This window comes from Ornithodoros turicata, chromosome 5 (genome assembly GCF_037126465.1).
Source record: "Ornithodoros turicata isolate Travis chromosome 5, ASM3712646v1, whole genome shotgun sequence".
In the NCBI taxonomy this organism is placed as follows: Eukaryota; Metazoa; Arthropoda; class Arachnida; order Ixodida; family Argasidae; genus Ornithodoros; species Ornithodoros turicata.
The window spans coordinates 1,594,955-1,617,319 of NC_088205.1; the positions used below are offsets into that span (position 1 = coordinate 1,594,955).

General features: G+C 44.8%; 1 protein-coding gene across 3 annotated transcripts in view; it reads left to right on the top strand.

The window, feature by feature from the left end:
- Positions 1 to 22,365, top strand: part of LOC135393790 (adenylyl cyclase 78C-like) — a 288,020-nt gene that overhangs the window by 234,586 nt on the left and 31,069 nt on the right. For all 3 annotated transcript variants that reach the window (XM_064624059.1, XM_064624060.1, XM_064624061.1), the window contains exons 4-7: positions 6,815 to 6,964; positions 12,559 to 12,695; positions 13,794 to 13,905; positions 20,811 to 20,938. In XM_064624059.1, coding sequence (XP_064480129.1) covers positions 6,815 to 6,964; positions 12,559 to 12,695; positions 13,794 to 13,905; positions 20,811 to 20,938 — 527 coding nt within the window. The remainder of the gene's footprint in view (positions 1 to 6,814; positions 6,965 to 12,558; positions 12,696 to 13,793; positions 13,906 to 20,810; positions 20,939 to 22,365) is intronic.

Below are 22,365 nucleotides of genomic sequence, written 5' to 3' on the forward strand. Positions count from 1 at the left end.
CGCTTCACAGCGTGTTTAATAAGGACGATGGATTTGAATAATGACTGGCTCCAATTCTGCTATCTCTCATTTCCCAGAAAATAACTAATTAATAAGTTAATCGATGAATTTTAGCTAATTAGTCGTCCAGTAGCTCCATACGGTGCCCTACAGGATGTCCGTCTGGCGATATGCCCCACCTGTGAAAACAAAATTCACGTTGCTCTAATAGCCTTTTTATAGAAATCTGTCCTGATAAAAAAAAACAACAAAACCTGTAGTTGTGTTCATTTGAGACATGCAGTCATGTGTTTTCTTTCCTTTTCTTTTCTTTTTAGAATAGCTGGGTGACAGTACCATTTCGGTAAATAATTGGCGCATTCAGTTTCACGAGTGGGTCACGTAACAGAAAAGACAACGGATAATGAAGGAAAACACTATCTCTTACAGCAACCACGTCGTCCACGTTTCCTGTCGTCCAGTATGTTTCACTGCACCTCGTGCACCCACAGGTGACACAAATTGCTGATTTTAATGTATTATTTCATAATACATGACCGTCGTAATTAATAATTTGGAGAAATTAACGGAAACGGAAAACTCACTGGTCGAAAGTAGCCAAAAAGTTTTTCTTCGCGTCGTGTTTTCATTAGCAATCACCAACGCTTGCTGCTACAGAAGTAACAATGTACCAGCGCTTCACAGGGTGGGTACAACATGTGATCCTCACCGCTAGCTGCAAGGTGAAGCTAAAGACTGGGAGGAGGTGGGATGGAATCCCACTCCTGACTGCGCTGCCTCAGATTTTCCCGGTGCTTTCCATAAGACTTACTAGAGAGATGTTGCCGTGCTACCCCCTGAAGTCGGCCCTGAAAGCGTACTAACTTCTCTGCCCCCCCCCATTCCTTCCTGCTACCGTCTCTCCATTTGTCCTCATGTATGCTCTGCTCAGAACTACAGTTGCTTCGCGATTCTAACTTGATGCCGTACGGCCTCGTTATAACAAACTCAACGTAATCGAAAAAAAATATTCGATATAACCAACAATTCGATAAAAGCGGAGGTACCGCATAAACAGTGTCAGTAGACTCGGAAACGCCGCTGGAACCACAAGACAAGCCATGCTAGCTAGCAATCACACCTTGGCAGCCTTTTAATTGAGGAACTTCCTTTTAAAGCAATACCACAGCACCTGTTGTACGGGCTTTCACCGGCTCGTTGTTCGCACTAAACGGAGTCGTCGGGCAGTATCTTTAAAAAAATCAGGGTCGAAACGCATCATTCTGGCCGGTGTGTGCCGGATGAAGCACTTCAGTTATCATCACCAAAACAAAGTTATTTTTGTTCAATCTGGACAGCAGGAAACTTCGGATAAAGTGATAATTCGAAATGATAATAATAAGCCATTTTATCATAACGAGGGCGTACTTTATTAAGAAAAAAGAAAGTGGCACGAAGTCAGCACGCGTGCCACCATGCGTACTACCCTCGTTCCAGCTGTGCTAACCTACTCGCATGTCTGGTTTTCCTTTTTGGTTTCCTCGCATTTTTGCTCCTGCTGCTGCGACGAGCTGGTCTTATCAGCATAAATATATCGAAAGTGCGCCGCTGCATGCATAATTAAAGACGGTGGCAGATTTGCCAAACAATTCTTTCCGTAGCAGCCGCACACACGAACACATACCCAAAAGAGTAGAAAAAATTACCCGACTAATCAGACTTCGGCGGGCCTGTGAGTCAAAGGAAAAAAAAAAAAGGGAGAGCGCGGAGAACAAAAAACGTCTGAGGGACAGAGATTGACTTTCGACCGTCGGTAACAAAGACTAATAGTGATGGCCTATCGCTAAGGGGTAGAGTAACAAATTTTCTGGTGCACTGTCTTCCACTCTGTCAACGAAGTTAATGTGATTCCGTAAAAACTGAGTGACTGTCTGACTGGAAGTAGATATATAATTAAGCTCATTAGTGAGAGCTAGCGTGCTGTCGCTCTTTCCCTGTTCCTCCGCTAAAAGAATTTATCTGACGCACGGGCACAAAGAACATCTGATTACATCGACTTGCTGTTTTAGGAGTAGATTCTGTCGTCTTCCGCTTATCTAATGGGCGAACGAAAGAAGGGTCATCTTGTAGGATAGGCAAGAAACAGTACAAAGAGAAGCGGTGTCGATGTGAGCAAGGAAGCCAGTTTATGCGTGTCAAAAAAGCTAATAAAGTGTGAACGAAGGTTGCAAAGATATATTCTGATTGAGGTGTGTTATGGTATGCTCAGGTAAGAATCGACATAGCATCATATGTACACAGGGTGTTCCACGGGAGGTTGTCACTAAATTCCTAAAAATATGTTTTACTTCAAAAAATGTTAAAACTACTTGGGATACACTCACAGATACCTTTGCCGCAGCTTGAGGCAACGTCTGGCGCCCGTACAGGATGTTCAGACGGATACCTGTGCATGACCGTCTGGATAGACCGAGAAAACTCTAAACTTCCGGGTGTACTAGATGGAGCAACGAGAAGTTCCTGTTGCCTTGTAGCCGTTGCTGTTTAGTCATAGTCTGTGTAAGACACCTCAATATGCCTTGCACATCTGCTTTGGCGTACGGCACCAGATGCTTTGATGAGGACAGATGTGCTAGATCCGCTACTTCATCAGTCGCTCCATTCTCCGTATGCCTGCGTGGCCAGGAATTCATTGAAGTGTGATGTCATGGCCAGCATCCCTGGATTGCATGTACACAGTCAGAATGTCGTGGACTGCGGGTATCACACACTCATTACGTAGGAATGATATTAAGGCTTGTAGTCCAGCCTTTGGATCACTATATATGACTCATTGCGCTGCAGACGGGTATGCAACCACATATTGGAGAGCGAGTAGTAAGGCAACTGGTTGTGCCGTTGTTGAAGATGCTCTATGGGATGAGGGGGGATTCGTGGGGTGTGGGATAGCCTTGTCATTCCTTCCCTGTTGTGTTCAGGGACAACAAAGCCAGAGGCAGACCCAACTGCTGCCGTCGTTCCATCGGTGAAACTACCTGAAACGGTGAAAAGGTGAAACGCCCAAGAAGCATGAACCTGCAGGAAGGAAGGAAGGAGAGAGTGGGGGGTGGGCGTGGGAATCGTTCGTCTGCTACGCACTCTCTAGATGGGCAAGGCTGGTGCTTGATGTGTGGAAACGTTATGCAGTTATCGAACATTCCGCCACAATCGAAAATCGATTTCGCAATATAGTGTCCTATTGTGCCGATTGATAAAGTGCAGATTGATAGATAAACGAATTTAAACAAACATGGAGCCTATGAACTTAAATTTGCTGAAAATCACCGAATCCCTATACAAAGTATTTAAAACACGACTATCATGCCGTTTAAAGGTTCTAGCGCATTACTAACGCACTAGCCCCTCTTTTTCTGAGCCAGTTATGCTTGTGTGACATCTTCGGTACTTTTAACGAATTCTGTACTAATTATGGGCGGCCTTAAAGGATAATATACAAAAACAAATATCGAACAGTGCAGCACTACACGGAGTAAAACTCAATTCAACGGCAAGCATGTGAACGGCTGCGGTTTGACTCGACTTCAACTTTCGAATCACCGACGCTCGTCACTGAACACCGAGCGTGATTACGGCAACCCTTGGGGCCATGAGGAAATCTTAATTGAACAAAATTATTCTGTTAGTTTAACGCAAGGATTTTGTTCACTTAACATTCCCCCAGTGCTCAAAGGGTGGCTGTTATCGCACTGGGAAACAAGACCGAATTTTTTCCAGTGTTATTATTAAGGTTGACCGGAGCTGTACTATACACAGACTTACGCTTCCTGTCTGGATTATGGGGATCCCGAGGGTGAGGCTGACGGTTCCGAATCTGTCTGGAAAGAAATATGCGCCTACCTGTGTGCAGCGGCAGTTGACTGCCGACATAACATCCAAGACCCAGTGGTAGTATACACAGATGGCTCCACTACAACGACTGGGTCGACAAGTTCCTTCGTCATACCCGCATGTTGTGTTGAAAGTGGAGTGCGTTTGTCCTATGCGACATCGTCGACAGCAGCTGAGCTGTACGGTCTGCTCATGGCAATGGAATATATAGCGTCGGCTCATTCACGGACCAAGTGGGTGATTATCTCGGATTCCCAGGCTGCTCTGCAGTTCCTCGTATCTGCAGGAACTACCACCTCTGTCAACCCTGTAGTTGCTGATTTTATAAAACTACACGGGGAGGCGGTAGCTGAGGGACACATGTTCTTTCAATGGATCCCAGGACATTGCGCCATACCTGGGCATGATGCGGCTGATGCTGCGGCGCGCAGAGCACATCAGAAGCGTGCGTCAAGACTATTACAGCAAGTCCGACGCTAGGGCCATGTTGGCTGCTTTATGTCGCCAACTGGCTGAAGCACAATGGCTCTCCGGCGGGGCTTGCGCCTCGCTGCTACACCGCGTTGAGCCGGAGCTTGCCTCTACTTTCCCGATATCGTTCCCTAGGCCGTTTGCGTCACTTTACCGTTGGCTCTGCCTCAATGTGCCCTAGCCGACGTCCTCTTCACAAGCTTGGAAAGGCAGATCCACCTAACTGTGGCACCTGTGGGACTGTTGAGGACACTGAACACATCTTATTATCCTGTCCACGGTATCAACAGCACAGACAATCTCTACAAGCTTCTTTAGCTCAGGTAAAATGGTTAAAAAGCAAGCGAGCTGGTGGCTAAGATCCATGACGAAAACCCGAGACTGGGAAAAAGACGAAAAACAGACGACACAACACAAAGTCTCAAATGAGACTTTGTGTTGTGTCGTCTGTTTTTCGTCTTTTTCCCAGTCTCGGGTTTTCGTCATGGTTCTTTAGCTCGGCTGGATGGCACACCCTTCGATGTTGTTAAGGTTCTGGGCCCTTGGACACCCGACCATCAGTTCCATGCCATGCAGGCATTTGTGTGAGTTTGCGCAAAAAGTCCAGGTTGGTAGACACAGTGTGACTGACAGTGTGAGTGACAGTGTGTGTGGAGAGTGTGCCTGAGTGTCTTTGTCACACATTGTTCTTATTGCAGTTAGCTACTTTTGTTTTTCTAAGTAATCTGAAGTAGCCGGCTCTCGTAATGAGTGCCTGTTTCTCCATTTTTAAAAATTTTCTTATCAACTCAACTCAACGACAGTCAGAAAAATAATACTTTTTTTCTTTCAGTACTCGGGCGTCCAATAGGATGCGCGCGTGGTGCTGTGAACTACATATATATGAAAGCCTCAGAACCCATTTAACCGACTACACCGTAATACATGCTTCGCAAGAATTCTGTTTCATCGGTCACTGATTAGTGAGCACTCAACCAATCGGGAAGACGATGAAGAGAACTTGTCACTTGTAGAGAACCATCTACCCCAAAGGTTTTCCAGACACGTCCAAACTTATGTTGCACGCGCGCTCCTTTCGAAAGACTCACAAAGGGCGAGGCCTGATAAGGTTCACGCACGCGAGGTCGTGTCTAATAATATCCACATATTATATCCAACACCGTACGCTCGTTAAGCGGAGAATAGCTAGTTTTAGAAGATCGGAAGGTGTTCACGCTAAGGATTCCGAAAACGTGATAAACCAATCGCCCTGCATATTCCCAGCAGGTGACACCACATTGCTAAGCTTGGATTTGATAACTTCCTGTATCGTATCGTTTTCGTAGGCTGCTTCCGACGTACTAAAATTCGCCACTGATTCAGTCGCGTCGATAGGTATGGGCGAAGGGGGCAGTCCCTTCGCCCCGAATATCAGGATGAACCGACCAATGAGTGAACCTCCCTGACGACACTGAGAGTCTCCAACGTCTGCATGGCGCCCAATAACTATAATTTATTTTAATTACCCTTAATTACCATTTTATTTAACAAAGACTGGATCTTTAATTGAACCGGAATAGCCAGCTTTCTTCACGAGCTCCACATTTTCCATTTTATCTTTCCTACACCAAACCGAATAACCAACTCGAAAACAATGTCAATCGTTTGCGAGCGGCTTTCTGGTTGGCAGTTCAAACCTATTTCACCGTGATGTTTTTGCCGCTGGAGATTCCTCATCTGCAGAGGCCATACTGTTTCATAAAACTCGTTTATTTATTCTCTAAGAACTATTGGGAATAGAAAATTGGCCAACGAAGACTATTCGAACTTTGTGGAAGGTTTTGGTTTCGTACACGTGCACATTTCTGGAGGCGGCTGCTCTTTTAAACGAGGCAAAGCTGTTATACTTCGTATAAACATATTAATGAGTACCGTCAGTACCCATGTACCCATCTGAAGCAAAATACGTACCAAACGAACATTAGTCTACATCTACTATTTACAGAGACGAGACTACATCGAATGTCACAATCGGAAGCCGTTTATTTATTTATTTGGTGCTATTCTGCATAGCCTGTTGCATGTGTCGCTCTGTTACGCATCTTTTCTGTCTACATAATTGGGAGTAAATTTATACGTGAGCTTAAGTTTTTGTTTCTCTGTCTACGAAACGTTCTTACCGCACCAATCCGTTAAACTTCAGCGCATCCCAATGTGACTACCGAAACCCCAGCTCAATCATGAGTAGACAAATGATCTCAGTTTGATGGAACCCCTACACCAGTACAGACTAGTAAACGGTAAAGATTTCGAAAAAATTCTGAGAGATGGAACAAACGTGTTTCTGTAGAAGTAACCGGGGCGTGCAGTTCCACACTGTTTCTGCATGTGACAAGCTTTTACTACACACACTGTGCAAAACTGAGTACAATGCTCCACATAATTTTGCGAAGTTAGGAGCGTTAAAACGCAATGTTTTTCTTGTTCTTTATTTCAGGTCCTCACAAATTCGTGTCTCTACGTGTGCATCAACTTTGTGGGAATGTACACGAAGTACCTGACGGATCGAGCCCAGCGGAACGCTTTTCTGGAGACGAGGAGGTCTATCGAAACGCGCTATAGGACAGAAAAAGAAATTAAGAAACAGGTAAGCGCCGTCTACAAACACAATCATTCTTTAATAGCAGCGAAATATCCCTCCATTAAGTCACTAGCATCAGAAAGGCTGCATCACAAACACAGCATTTAAACCTCACCAAAGCCCAAATTACAAAATTAGTTATTCGTTTTTTTTTTTTTTTTTCGTGTGGGTTCGTGTTATAAATGCTATGCGTTCTTCCAGACGAATAATAGTCCTGCCTGTCTTGTAGAGCGCGAAAGAGTTCTATGATGCACCCCCCCCCCCCCTGGAAACCCCTCCCTCCAGTCTTTCGCAAGAGAATGAGTGTGGTTGACGTCACCCCGCAACGCTGCATGAGCCAATGGGGATGCCTATCAGAATGCCCGCTCACGGGGGCTCGCTATACACTACTTCTACGTCACACTGGGCTGGCTAGGCACGGCTCAGAGATACAACACCGTTAAAAAATATTTTGCATGGCCGATTTGAATAGACTGCCTGATGAAGTCATACCGAGGACCCGAGTAGTTGACGGTGGTTGCTTGACGAACTACGCAAGATCCCGAGCAATAGACCCTAGCGTCAGCCGGTACCCCATAAGTCTCAAGTTTGCGCCTGTTGTTTGCAAATACCCTGTCGCCGGCTCCGTGCTTCCAAGGTGCGCGAGCGCGCGTCAACTGGATTTGTATCCCGTAAGTCATCTGGTTTGCACCGTTCGTTTGCAAACAGTGAAAGGGTCTATAGTAACCGCACGAGCCTACCTTCCCCAGAACATTCCAGCGGAAGGTCCGAGAATCGCCATATAGCTTTCAGCTCCCACGTCTTTCGGTATATACTGCTCGTCATGGGGAATATCCTGCCGCAAAGCCACAAGATATTTCCTAGCAGACGACAGACTAAGACTGTCGTCTGCAAAGTGCGCAGTACCTACCAAAGCCACCTAGATACAGAAGGCCTGCTTACTGCCTCCTTTCCCTCCTTCGCTACGTGTACATATATAGTCAGAATTCGTCTGCTACTGCAATTCGCCATTCTGCGAATTCAAGAACCCGCAAATGGGGGCAGCTTACTTGGAACCTGCAGACACGAATATTTAGACAAAAAGTGCAGCACGCTTTTCAGAAAATCAGTTTTGAAAAAGATTGGGGCCATTTTGCGCTGTATTTCCAAGTTTTCCCATTTTGTACGCAGGGACATTCAATCACCACTCGCAGACGACGGTCGCTCGTCTTCATGGCGACGACCGGTGAAAGCACGTTCGTGATTGGCTACGTCCACTGAAAACACGATCCTGATTGGCTGACTCTTAATTATTACGTCACGTCGACGAGTAAGCAGGCCTCCTCTATCTAGGTGGTGTTGGCAGTACGCCACTCCCGATATTCCGGCGCTGTGTAAATACAGAAGGTATCACGCGGCGGAACTTCTGCGCCGTGAGCGGTGTTTTTGCGCTTTCTCTTCCACTAGAATCTTCCGATGGGATGTCGCTCGTGCGAATACACGGTAAATGTTCTTTTCTTCCTTATCTATAACTGCTTCCGTTTCGTAATGAAGTGGGCGGTATTTACAGTCAAAGTGTGATACCAGACTATTTACAAAACAAGACAAAGTAACGAATGCACAAAAGCACCGCGTTTTAACATTAAATGTGACATTGTCTACCTTAGACATTTTGCAATATCGCTCACCCTCGTAAATATTAACGGTCCCTACGTCAGCAACACATGCAGTTAAAGTGTATGCGGCACCGGCTGACAATCATAAAAGAAAACATGGCCAAAGAAAAGCAACCATCGAAACGAGGCATTGTGTCACCATGAAATAACAAACAAACAAACAAAAAAACGAACAAGCAAGAACACTTTTTGCTCTTTCCTTTTACTTCTTGTGGTAAGCTCTTGCCTGACAAAGTATTCCGTTACGACTCTGTTGAGTTCACGTGAAGAGAGTGCATACTTTAATGATGATCGCAAATTTATTTCACGTGGTACATTCTCACTGTCCAGCTATTTCAATCTGACTATGCGAAGCTCATATGGTCTGGCGAATGCTGATTATATCACCGCTTCGGAACTCTAGTTTTAGTTACTGGATAAGTTGATTGGGTGACGAAAGGTTCCTGAGCTTCCTTGGTGGGTATAGTGGTGTCAGTGAGTCACGCAGGACAGAGCTCTGTGGTTGCTACAAATGCATGGTAAACGTCTGTTCTCAAAATATTCTGCTGCGCATTTTTCGTGCGAGTGCGTCGCGATATTATATCCCTATGAGTAAGTTTGGTTTGAGAGAACAAGCGAATGACGAAAACTACAGATACATAAATTTACCGCGGGAAGCTCGCAAAGAACAACGCCAGCTTTCTGACTGAGGTGCTGGGAGGACATCTGTTGTTCAAGTATCATAGTTCGAACAACCTTACCGGAGTTAATTTGTGCGTCATAACAACAAGCTTCTACGTTTGACGGTAAAATCCACAATAAAGGCTGCAGTGAACAAATGTTACAGCGGACATTATCGTGTTTGTTTATTTTGTCTGAGTTGTATGATTACAGAGAACTGCACTATGGATTACCCCGTCGTAGCGCGAAGCAAGGCATTTATCCCCGTCGTAATGCTAAAATACGTTTGGTAGCACTTCATGGCCCAAGTTTATCACTGATCACCTTATTTATTTCTTAGTTTTCCCTACAGCTACGCAGCGGCTGAGCTACAGGCAGAAGGAAATCTGGTCATCTGACAGTAGCCTGAGTTCCGAATGAGGACGAATACTACATAAATACGATGAAAATACGCAATAAAAAAGAAAAGAAGAAAAGATATGCATTCAAACATAACAACTAGGGAGGAGGAGAGCAGCTCCTTTCAATTTCAGCACCCTTTCATTTCTGCGTTGCCCTATTTTATCGTACCCTTTTTTTTTCCTCTTCAAAACGGAATTCCACCAGACCTTCTATAGTTTTCCTCTCCGTACCTGTTAAGGGATTGGGGCAAAATGTAATCACCGCTTTGACAGAACCTGCACCGCCCGGATTTACGAGACCCGCTCCCTCTTATAAGTGTATGCAGAAGTACATGTTATTTTCTGTTGATTCCTCTGAAGATCCCGGGGTTCCTTCGCTAATTGAGCGCAGTGCTGTTCGAGCATAACGCGTGGCGAGGACTGGAACAGACAAGAGAACAGAAGAAGTGGGTGAGCAGTATAGGAGGAGGTACAAGGAGAAGCGCAAAAGTTTGAGGAGTATCGCTAAATCCGTGCATCGTACCGTTGATTCTACCGGAACATTCCGCTTTCGATTGATTCCCCTTTTTCTTCCTCCCATTGCTCCAGCTTTTTCTTCTTCTTCCTATTTTACTACTTGAGGAGACGGGGGAAAAGGAACAGAATTTCGAGGGGCTATGACAGTGAGCGATCGAACCCCGTTTTAGTGCCGGAGGTGTTAAAGCGCGACTATTGATTGCTAGTTTGTATCCAGCGTCAGAAATTCGCGCGCTTTGCACGTTGAAAGAAGAGTTCCGAAGCAACAGCCTGTATAATATGGATTTCGTGCTTGATGTACAAGCTATGCCGGAGAGACGAAATGCATATTTCTTGTAAACAAAGTTGCAGCTCCAAAAAGAAATGCGATAAAGGAAAGATTGTCGTTGTTAAGAAGGGCTTTTGGTGCTGGTCTGTAGGTCACCATGTGCCGGCCGCGCGCCCGGACGTACAGTTATTGAAATCATGTGACCTTCTCTAGACACACTTAAATCTCGTCTACTGTCCTGAGGGACGTGACATTGAGACCCATTGCCCCATTTGGTCTGCAGACATTTGAACTACGGTCTCATTAACTGGACTCTCTCATTAGTTGCCCATGTTCGTTTTTTGTTATGTCCCTCGCACATCTTTGGTTGTATTTGTTTTGCTTTTGTACTGCTAGTAATGCTATCTCATTTCATATGCGTTCGGCAGTGCGCCAAAGTGTACATCCTGTTTCTTCTTTATTGGGTTTTGTATCTCAATTTTCGTTTACGTGCATGGATCATGCACCCCCAGCTAACCCAAATTCAGAAGTTCAGCAGAGAAAAGTAATGTCAGTCTGGCGGGGATAAGAAAGGTCCGGTGCATCATGAATTGCTGTGGATTTGAGAAACGATCACTTTTAACCGATAATGCTGTCAATTTCTGTTGACAAGCGATGCTATAAAAGAAAAGGGTCCACTTGCAAACAGAAAATGTATTCAATGTCAAGACAACGCTCTGCTGCACACCTCCATGATCAAGCAGCAAAATCTAAACAGCATCGGTTGGGAGATTCCAGGTCACTATCCCTACTCTCCAGACTTTGCCCCTTCAGGCTACTATTTGTCCCGGTCCGCGCAAAATTATTTGGGGGGCAAGTGCTCTGCTAACACGAGGACATCTCCAAAGCTCTCAATGGTTATTTTCTTTCTAAAGACGAGAACATCTAGCGAGATGGCATCGAAAAACTGCTTGGAAACTAGAGAGAGTATTGGCTAACAATAAAAATTGTATCCAGGGTAAGTGTAGTAAAACAAAAGAAAGGAAGAAAAAAGGCAACTACAATGTGTGTTCCTTAGAAACGACATTACTTTTCCACAGACTAAACATATTCTAAGAGGTCAGTGTTTCAGCTCAGTGTATGAGGTTGCGACTAGATTAACATTGTTCGGCGACTCGGTCTAGGCAGCCACTCGAAGGGTAATTTTGCGGGACATTTGGTTCCTCCTAGTTGTAAGCGCATGTAACGTTTACCACCACATTCCTCCTTCCCTCCTTATCTCCTTTTCTTTTCTTTTGTAACAATCAAACTCACTCGAACTCATTAGTACCGAACGGAATCTTGTTGTTGCACAATTCCATTTACAAAAGCTCTCTAAAAAAAAACAGTGGCCTGCGGAGCTACGTGTCCCTGGGGGCCTTGTCTCCTTAAGGAGATCTGCGTTACTTTCCATAAGCCACCGGCGTCGGCACATCCATCAATACCCCACACATCCTGGAGTGACGCAATCCAATAGAGTGGCATAAGCCATCAGCACTCCTACATCCGTATCCCGCACGTCATATAGAGTGACGTCAACACCTATCATTCTCTTATAGACACTGGTTTTCGACATGCTGTGCAGATACAAGTGCTCTCTCTCACTACAGATGAGCTGCGATCAGCTCTCATGTTCTGTGTCATACAACAACAACAACAACAAATAAATTAATGATAATGAATGGGGAATGGGGAATACAGACCACCGCAGACAAAAGCGAAAACCGTATGGAGGGTGCTTTCACAGCCCTCTTTTAAACAACCTGTAAAGGGTGCTGTGATTTCAGTGCACGACAAAAGTGGGCTAGCAGCGTCGGAAGATTGAAAGAGGCAAGGTCATTTTCGCGAGAAAGTTACGGAGAGTCAACGCTCCTTCGAAACTCGATAAAGTGGTCCAAGCCACTATTCCTTCCTATTCTTATGCCGTCTCCATTCGTGATCTTTTCTTCTTCTTTATTTTCTATTTTATTTTTTGTTCGTTTTCGCCTTGGTAAGTCGAACACGAATCGTCAAAAATAACAAATACGATGTATGGAATTAATAGGCGGGAAAGAGCTAGAAATGCAACATTCATATTTCCAGGAGAGTTTGCTGCTGTCCCTGCTACCACGGTTCGTTGCCCAAGAAATCATCAAAGACATCTCTAACGAGGACGACCATCGAAAATTCTTCTCGGCCCAATTTCACAAAATCTACATACACTGCTACGACAATGTCAGGTAATGCTGCCTCCATATCGTGCCTTCTTGTTATTGCTGTGTGGGGGTAGCAAAGTCACGCTAGTGGTCAGGGGGTCGACAGACAGTGGGTGACAATCGTTATTCGTGTACAATTGTGAGCACTGTATATGAGTGTTTAATATATCGGTCTTAACAGTTCCGGAAATTCACCAAGCGCGTGACGTTTCGGGACTATTTCGTGGGACTGTAAAATTCGCCATGCAGGTTCTATGTGGGTGTACCATTGAGCTCGTAGACGGATCGGCAAAATTACGCCAGGAGAAGTGTGGAATCCATGTGCAGCAGTGTAAATAAGTAGTTTGGCTAAACTGCGCTAAATGGATGCTAAAATAGTGCCACAATAAATTGCCAATCAGTGGGCCAGTTCGACTCAGTACCAATCACGGCATGGACGTGCGCAAAAAAAAAAAAAAAAAAATAGCATCCGCTCATTCTCAGTAGCCCCAAGGTCGTGCTGTAGACTGGGGGGGGGGGGGAATGGGTTCGAATCCTACTACCAGCTATGCTCTGGGAGGTTTTCTGTGGCGTTTCCGGCAGACCTTTCCTGAGGGATGTCGGCACAGTTCCCCTGAATTCAGCCAGGAACCAATCATTACGAATGAGAGTTTATGAAATACTGCATTCTCATTCGAAGCCTTCAACAAGTCCACAAACCCTGAAGCACGACAACATGCTGATAAGTTCGCTACATTATCTGAGAAAAGTGTTACTTTTGCGTGGAATACTATACTAAGGTGATTTTACATACCGGGCTGGTACAGATCCCGACAAAACTTTACGGAACACCAGAGCGACGTATTTCTTAATCTCAGCGACACCCTAGCGGCGAACTGGAGCGGACACACTTACTGAAAGGTGCGTCGCGTACGCGGTCACCTGTTTGTAAGTCTGTCTGCTCCTGTTTGCAGCAGCCGTGTCGCACAGATGACTATATACACCACTCCAGTGTTCCGTAAACTTTTGTCGGGACCCGTACTTGGAACACTACAACAGAGGCGTAAAGAAGCGTACGTGGGAAGCACTCAAGCGAGGAATTATAAACGTAGCACAGACCGACACTTTGTATTCTATTTTCAGCATACTTTTCGCCGACATCAAAGGGTTCACCGCTCTTGCATCCCAGTGTTCAGCGCAGGAACTTGTCAAAGTGTTGAATGATCTCTTTGCCAGGTTCGACCGCCTGGCCAACGTAAGTGCATCGTATTGAAGATACCTGTTCCGCTTTTCAATGCCTTATGGAGTTCAGCAAGCAGTACAAGTGAATGTCAAATTTGTTATTTTATTTCTTTGCGTTTGTCTGCAGTCTTGTTTCCACTAGAACGTATCACCAATCGTTTTTAGTTTTATTTAGCCTGTACACCGTTTATTGTCTTCTTTTTTTTCTAGCTATTTTTTTTTTTTTGCGTCGATGACTGCTTGTTACTTGGTAGTTACGTGAAACGAGGAAGGTACGTGTTTTGACACATACAAAAGGAGACCATCCGAAGCCGACTTTCACGTAAACTGATCCGGACTTCTTTCAGTCAACTTATATAGATAACTTGCACTAGGACAGAAGCATTGCGCGAGTGCGTGAATTTTGGTAAGATGCTAAAGGTAAATCCTCCTGAAATAGCTACAACAATAACAGGAATCATGTTGTTCTGTCTGTCATAATCCCACATACAAAGCAAGCGGGTCGTTCCCAGAAAACAAATAATTACCCAACGTCATCTCGGCCATTTTGCGATGGACGTTTTAAGATTTGTCACTTAATTATTAACCAGAACCGTATTAACCGATGGCAATTAGTAGAGCAAAATGTTAAAGGGGCACGAAAATGAAAACAAAAGTTCACTTCAAATTGCGTTACACGCTATGTAAATTTAGTATTTGTTATCATAGTTCAAAACATTGATTCCGTTACGAAGCTACAATCAAAGTTATAGCGGGCTCTTTTGTGGTTCGGTGCACTTCGGCCCGGTGTGCTTCGTCGTTCACTGCTAAATAGTGAACGACGCTTCAGCTCGTGCATCGGTGTTTGTAGTCCAAGATGCGCGTTGCGAAACGGACTGGCATCGCTGTCCGAAGGACGTGAAGATAAATGTTGTCAGCGGAAAATTCGCGAAGTCTGTTGTGGGCTACAATTCAGTGAATCACCATTGAAAAATGCATCAGTGCGCATCATGCCGGGCATATACACTGCGGGAAAACTACGATCGGACCCGTTCCAATCCACATACTCACGATAGGTATGCGCTCGCTTCCCCTGTTGTCTCATTGGGTGCCGCCAATCTTTGCTTCCTGGGGATCCCATCTGTTCTCATTGCGTTTTTCATCTAAACGGTAGCGTTGTGTCAACTAATTTTGTTTGAACTGTACTAATCGAGACACGAACTTTCATTTGAGAACAAGTTGTTTTTGCATTTTAGTACCCCGTTAAGTGCTGACCACTTCTGGTAGTTTACGATGTACGTCTGAGAGAATGACAGCTCTTCCTGCTTGCAAAATTGCTTATCTCGGCTCTGTGTCTTTCTCTGTTCTAAATTTATTAGCGCTGCAATATAAAAACACTGAGAAAGGCATTGAAAGGCACACACATAGAGAAAGGACGATGAGATGGGGCACGCTGAGCACACATCGGTACTTCCTATCTTTCCTTGATACGGCATCGATAAAATACGTGTTGGCGTCAGTGTTCTTATTCCTCGACTAATGGGGTGTTATTTGACCTTGGCAGGAGACACGTACGCTCTGTATCTTAGCGCTCCACAGGCAATAGACTTAGGCAGTGAGTGCAGCACCTGTCTTTCCAAATTAAGCGCTGTCTGAAGACAGACGGCAGGAAGACCCAAGGGGCGGAGCCTCTTTCAGGCCTTACGGAGGCACAGGCGATCTCCTGTTACATTCGACAGTAGCTGAGTCTCTAAGGAAGGCATCTTAGGGCTACCGGTCATGGATTGCTATGTTGCATTTTCACGGCCAAATGAACACAACTTCTGATTGCTGCATATTTGTGTAATATATTCCCATTGCCGCTGTCGTTGTAGCTCTCGTCTTGTTAGTCTACACTCTAAGAAAAAAAGGAGTAAAACGGGGAGTAACTGCAGCTTCTACTCCCCTAGTCTGCAATTACTCCCCATTTTAGTCCCCTAACCCAACATTTAGTCCCCACATTTACTCCCCAGGACTGCAAATTGTCACTAAACTTCGCGATTGGTCTCCTGAATGCGACAGTTTACGTAAATATGTACCCTTGGTCAATTTGAACGACATAAGGCTGTATAACTCAGACAACGTAGGAATTTTCCAGACATACAGAGTAAGAAACAGTTTGCGCATCTTTCTTCGCAAATTGTGCCCTAGTATGGCGCAAGATTTTATATCACTCGATATATCACGGTTGACGGTTTGCTTCAAAGTATTTTCATGCATGCGCACCAATTATGTACTTGGGACTCTTACAACAGCGCGTGAAATGCGGTCTTCACTCTGTGACATTCATTTACTCCCGTGCATTTACTCCCGAAAGGGACTATTCTTTGTTGCAATGCAATTACTCCCCAAAAGGAGTAAAAGTACTCCTTTTTTTCTTAGAGTGTACCTTGGGTCAGTGCCGTGGATTAAAAGGGAGTCTGGCCAATAGGAGGAACCTAAAAAAAGGCTCGACATGTCAATGAAGCTTGAGCGTTTTTTATTGACTGCTTTTTTCTATGCGGGTCGCCATGACACCAAAATTTTCCCCAAAAAGGCGGCGTAGCGTGGAACCATCGTGGAACGGCGAAGCGAGAATTTCATTAAAAAAAGCTCATAACCTACTTCAATTTTACTCGGTGAGTGTATATTCTGTTGTAATTAGCTCGGATGACACTTTTAAATAACGCTACAGTGCCGATGTTTACGAGAAAAGAATATGTTCGTCGTACGTGTTAGTCCTAGCAAAGACAGCGATCGCGAGCAAGAAAAACGCCACGGATGCCTAAAAAGTTGCATTGTATGACAGACGTTTATTCATACACACACCGTTGGCCGTCCCGGAAATCTTGTTATGTTTCATGATTAAAATATGGTACAGACAGTCTGTTTCCAATCGGTTTTCCTAGCGAGCAGTTCTGCTGTACTGAGTGTTCCCGACATGGCCCTCTCCATATAAACGGCGCCGATAAAAGTGGCTGTAAAATTCATTATGTTGTAGGTATTTAGTGAATATCTGTTTCGATCCTATTGATTCCAGTTTCTCAGAAACGGCGGCACCCCGTAAACACAAGTGAATTATAACTTCGGATAGCCTGATGTAATATGGAACTATATTTCTGCTAGTGATTGGCCAGATAGGTCAAAATGTGGGTGGAGCTCCAGGTGCGTGATTTGACGCCGAGTCACGCAGGGTGGCCCGGCCGACCTCTCAGATTTCGAATCCTTCCGATATATATCGAAGTCTACTGCTTATGAAGTATATTGGTGAAGGAAATAGCTGAAAATACATTATAGGTTTCTTTTTTTTTTAAGTAATCTTCAAGAATGACGATTTCGGGCACTGCGCTTCCTCACAATTTTCATTCATTGTTTCGTTCATTTCGTTCGTTTTGTTCATTCGCTGTTCATTTTTTCCACACTTATTGCCTATGTGCTACTGTAGTGTGTGTTCTATCTTTGAGGTTCTCGGTTTTGCAGCCGTCTAGATAAAAAAAAGTTACAAAGTTGCCTCGTTTGCAAAAAAATCTTACTTTTTCGGCGCGTAAAGCTTTTCTGAAAATACAAGAAAGTTAACATAGGTGACATCGTTCTTGTTCGTCTTTAAACGCTCTTTCCATTCTTATAAAACACGTTGTTGGAAAATCTCGGACATACTTCCTAACGCGCGCTTAGTGAGGGGCTTTGTGAGGCATTGGAACCACGTCACCAGTGGGCGAATATGGCAAATACGCTACCGAAGTTGCGCGTTTTTGCCTTACCACCCTTCAATAAACGAATGTAAAGAGCATTTAAAGACGAACAGAACGATGTCATTCATGTAAACTTTCTGTTATTGCTGAAAAGCAGTTTCGCGCCGAAAAAGTGCGATTTTTTTCGCAAATGAGGCGACTTCGCGATTTTTTATGGACACCCGCGAAACCTAGAACCTGAAAGAGAGAGCAAACAGCACAACAGAACATAGGCAATGAGTGTGAAAAAAAAAAAAAACGGTATAGCCTCGATTCACGATTTTCAGCCCCCGTATCTTCATAATCATTAGGTTACGAAGATACGAGGCCCGAAAATCGTGAGGAGTTGCAGTGCTCGAAATGATCATTCTTGAAGGTTATTTGTTAAAAAATATATTTTCAGCTATTTTGTCCGCCAATGTACTTCCTAAGCACTGGGCTTCAATGTATATTGGAACGAAAAATGACTAAGATGACGACCGGACCACCCTGCCTGACTCGGCGTGAAATCACCCAGGTATGGGTCGGTCCCATTAATAGCCAGGCTTACTTTTTTATACACGGCCCTGCATTGGCTCTCCCTCGGCTCCCAGCTAGTCCACCTGCGCCGCCATGGCGTGAGTTCGTGCCCGCAACAACGCTTCACATTCTGGGTTCACAACGGGCAAGCTACTTCGACACCCCCTGCATTGGTTTAGCTTTCAGCGCAAGCTCTTCACTTGGCAATTCTGCGAAGCTCCAATTGCGCCTTACTTCTCTTTCCTCTTTCTCCTACCACTGCATAAAAGTTCAGTTTAGTTTCTTTCCACCGAACAACAGTACGCTAATCCGAGACAAAAGCGACCATGGTGAATTAGCAGCAGTTGTATTGTTTCGAATTCCAATGAGAGAGACAGTGCTAATTTTGTCCTACGACGGCTGGGGCCAATTGGCTGCGTTCGCCGGTATCACACGGGCTTGTTTCTTCACTGGAATGCCATTGGCCGTCCGGGGGGGGGGGGGGGGCACAGCGCGCGGTGCTGTGATCTGCATATATTCTCTAGGGGAAGATTACGCACGCTTTGACACAGCCACGCTGGAATTCCTGCATTTCGGCAAACATTACTAGCCCCATTTGTCCCCCGCATACCTGTTCCTTCCCTGTCCAGCCCGTTTTGCTCCATCCAAATTGACGGGTCATAACGTATTGTGCCTTAGAGCAGTCGCTTTTCTTCTCCTCAACCCAATGGAACATTCCACACCTGACCTTGCTCGACTAATGGAACAATCTTTGCACCTGCCCAGAGCGAAACCCAGCTCTGCCAAGGGAATTCGCCAATAGGTATTGGAGGCAGCGGAGACAGTCACTTCTTATGCAGCAAAATTATGGGAGCATCGACATGGAAGTTTCTTCGAAGTGTTGTCTTCTCTCATCTGTCAGCAACGTCTTTATTGGGAGTTTTAGTAGACCGAAGCGCGTTCACGATAAAGGATACGAAAACGTGATAAGGCAGTCCCTTTGAAACGCTTGATGTCACGTTGTTGAACGTTAATTTGACAGCACTGTTTATCCTATCGTTTGCGTAGGATGCTTCCTATCTACGGAAACCCCATATTTACAATATTCTTTCGTAAAGGCAGCACTCTTTGTGTTGGGTTTCATATTGTGATGCCAGCTGCAACCAATTATGCCCTTTGGCAAAATCATATATCATCCCACCAATACATCCCGCGCAATATGGACCGCTTGTAATTTCTCGTGCATACACCGTCCGTTGGCAATCGATCGCACATTTCGACATTCTCCAGTAAATGTAAGGTCTGCGGATAGAGCTAAGATACCACATCCTATCATGAAAACTTCATGCCCACTTTTCGATATAATCCTGGCGTATTCGCTGCGATAGTTTGTCTCTGCACGTGCGAGACGATAAGATTTGGAGAAATCACGTGACTTGCTGTCTGCCCACTCACAGGGCAGCAATAATGGGGTATTCGTAGAGGAGAACAGTACTCCGCGAGGGTTTGCAGAGGAAGCTATGGTGTGTCTCAAATCGCGCTGTTACCGCCATTATTTGAGAGAGGTTAAGGCAATGAGGTCGCTCCATGGGCAATAAGGGACGGAAGGAAATTGACGAGCTATGTATACAGTTTATCTACTCTCACGTCGTATTAAGACCTCTGTGGGTTTCCTATTTTTCTTGGTCATTAAATAAAAGATCACTGGCGTCATCATCAGCATTAGAAAATTAGAATACACCGCTAATGGCCCTCCAAGGAACGTTCGAGAGATGGAAGAAAAATTGATGGCTTATCTGCTGGAAAGCTAAGACAGAGTCTCGTAACCACAAGCGATGTGTCATGAGGGAGTGTTGGACGAGAAGCTACACCCTCTTCTTTCATCGCATCCTTGCTGCGAGAATGCTCCGTCCCAGCATGGTTTAGAGAGGTCGATGAATGTGATGATGTTCTCATTTATTCTTTCAAAGAGTTTCAAAGCGTCGAGTCTAGTGTAGTTTCCCTTTCTTTTATTAATAACGCGTCCTGGAGTAGCCAGTCCCGAGTGGCTCGAGACTACCATCTCCATTTTTTTCTTTTAAAATCAATCAATCAATCAATCAGGTCGATGAATACATTATCGACGGTTTTGAATGAAACGAGTCGGCCTTTCTGTCGTTGTTGCGGTAAGTTTATTCGAGGGAAAAAAAAAGTGTGAAAAAGTGTGTGTTTCTCTTTTGAAAAGGGTGGTATGAATTGGGTGAAAGGCGACCGTAATTTACCAGGTCGTGGCCCATCTGAGGCTACTCGTTTTCAAAAATTAAAGACAAAAAAGCTTCCCCGGCCCCACCCATCAGTGAATGGGAAATGAGGGTTGAAAATGGCAGGGGAAAATAATTATAATGGCTTCGGCTATCAAATATTTTGCAGACCGCTCGTCCACCCAACGCTAATATGTATCAAAAATATCGGAAGGCAGATGTACCATTAATAACGCATCAGAGCTTGTCCTTAGTTATGCGCCATCTACCATGTGTCGTCGTCTGCTGAAAAGCAAAAGTAGATTCATCCACTATCTATCAGGAAAAACAACAAAGTGTCCGTAGGAAAGAACAAAGAACGGGCAGAGATCTTTCCTTTTTTTCTTCTTCTTCTTTGCATTACTATAAATCTAAGTTCGCTAATATGTGACTTATATAATGACAACCCGCAGGAGAATCATTGCCTTCGAATCAAACTTCTGGGCGACTGCTACTACTGTGTAAGTGGCCTCCCCCATGCACGGCCAGACCATGCCCACTGCTGCGTCGAGATGGGTCTCCACATGATACAGGTCATCAAGTAAGTATTTAGATTGTCTTTATCCTATCACGCCGTTACAAACTAGATCTTCTGAAACATCGGAAAGTTACCAGAGTAGGAAATCACGTCGTGCATACCCGTAAAGGGTGCTTCGCTACAGTACCATTATATATGCGGAGAAGTGTACTTTACGTTCAGTCCATGTTGCGTTATTGAATGCGAGTAATGTTGTTGTAGTAACAATGTGCCAAATTAGATATTCCACTTCTTTCTCATTTTCGCATGTTCGTTTTCTTCCTCGTCTCTTCATCAGCAGAGCCGTATATTAAAAGGGAGTCTGGCCATTAATGGGTCATGCCTATACCTGAAGCTCCACCCACTTTTTCAGCTTTGAAGGCTTTGAAGGCGACCAATGAAGGCTTGATATATGGGGCGCTATCAATAAACCTATCCTCACTATTTGTCCCCGTATCCAACATGGGCAGCGCCATTTTGGGTGGCAAGTGGATTGGATGGGATTGAAATGGATACCTCTCGCAATTTGCAAAACTAGTGGAGTTTTGGTGCAAATTTGATTAACGCCACCTAGGGAGCGTAAGGCACGTCGGGAATTGTCGTCTGCTTCCGTCGTTATACCGCTGCCGGCAGAACCACCTGCTGGGACACATTCTGTTGCCGGTATGATTTTTAAACAAATCTGCATGAATAGTTGGAATATAAAAGGCAAGAATGTTTATATCCATGAAATTCAGCAATTAAATATAAGATTAAACAGCACACTGCCGTTTTTGTTATGATTTCATTATGATCGCCGTGTTCACTAGGCCTAACACCGGCGAAAAAAACGTATTATTTTCAGTTAGGTATCGGTGGATGAGCGTAAGATGAAACTGATTTCCGAGAAACGTATATGAGGATGTACATTTGCAGCGTAATATCAGAGTAGTCTGTGAAATCTTTTTGTCACGAAATCCCCGCTTCACTGCGTTTGTTTTCGTCGCCATTTTGGGTGGCAGTATGGTGTCATGGCGACCCCCTTGGTAAAAAGCAAACCAATCAGAGGAGCGAAACTGTGATTGACAGGTCGAGCCTCTTTTTGTGACTCCTCCCAATGGCCAGACTCCCTTCATCAGTAACCCCACCATACCCTAGTGGGCGTTGCGCAGTCAACTTTCTTTTTTTTATTCCGTATTAGCGCCGCAAAGCAACTGTGGCTATGAGCAGCGTACAGATGTGTACAGATGGAGGGAGGACAGCGGGAAGGAAATGGGGGACAGAGGGGATAGTGTGCGTCCTGGGTCGACTTGAGGGGAAACTGTGGCGACAGTCAACTATAAGCGTTCTGGTAAAAACCACAATACTTTACTTTTCAATCTAATCTAATCTAATCTAACATAAAACCTAAAACTGTATTGCAACGTAAATATGCGCTTGGAGAGTCCGTGCTACCGACGCGCGGAAAGACA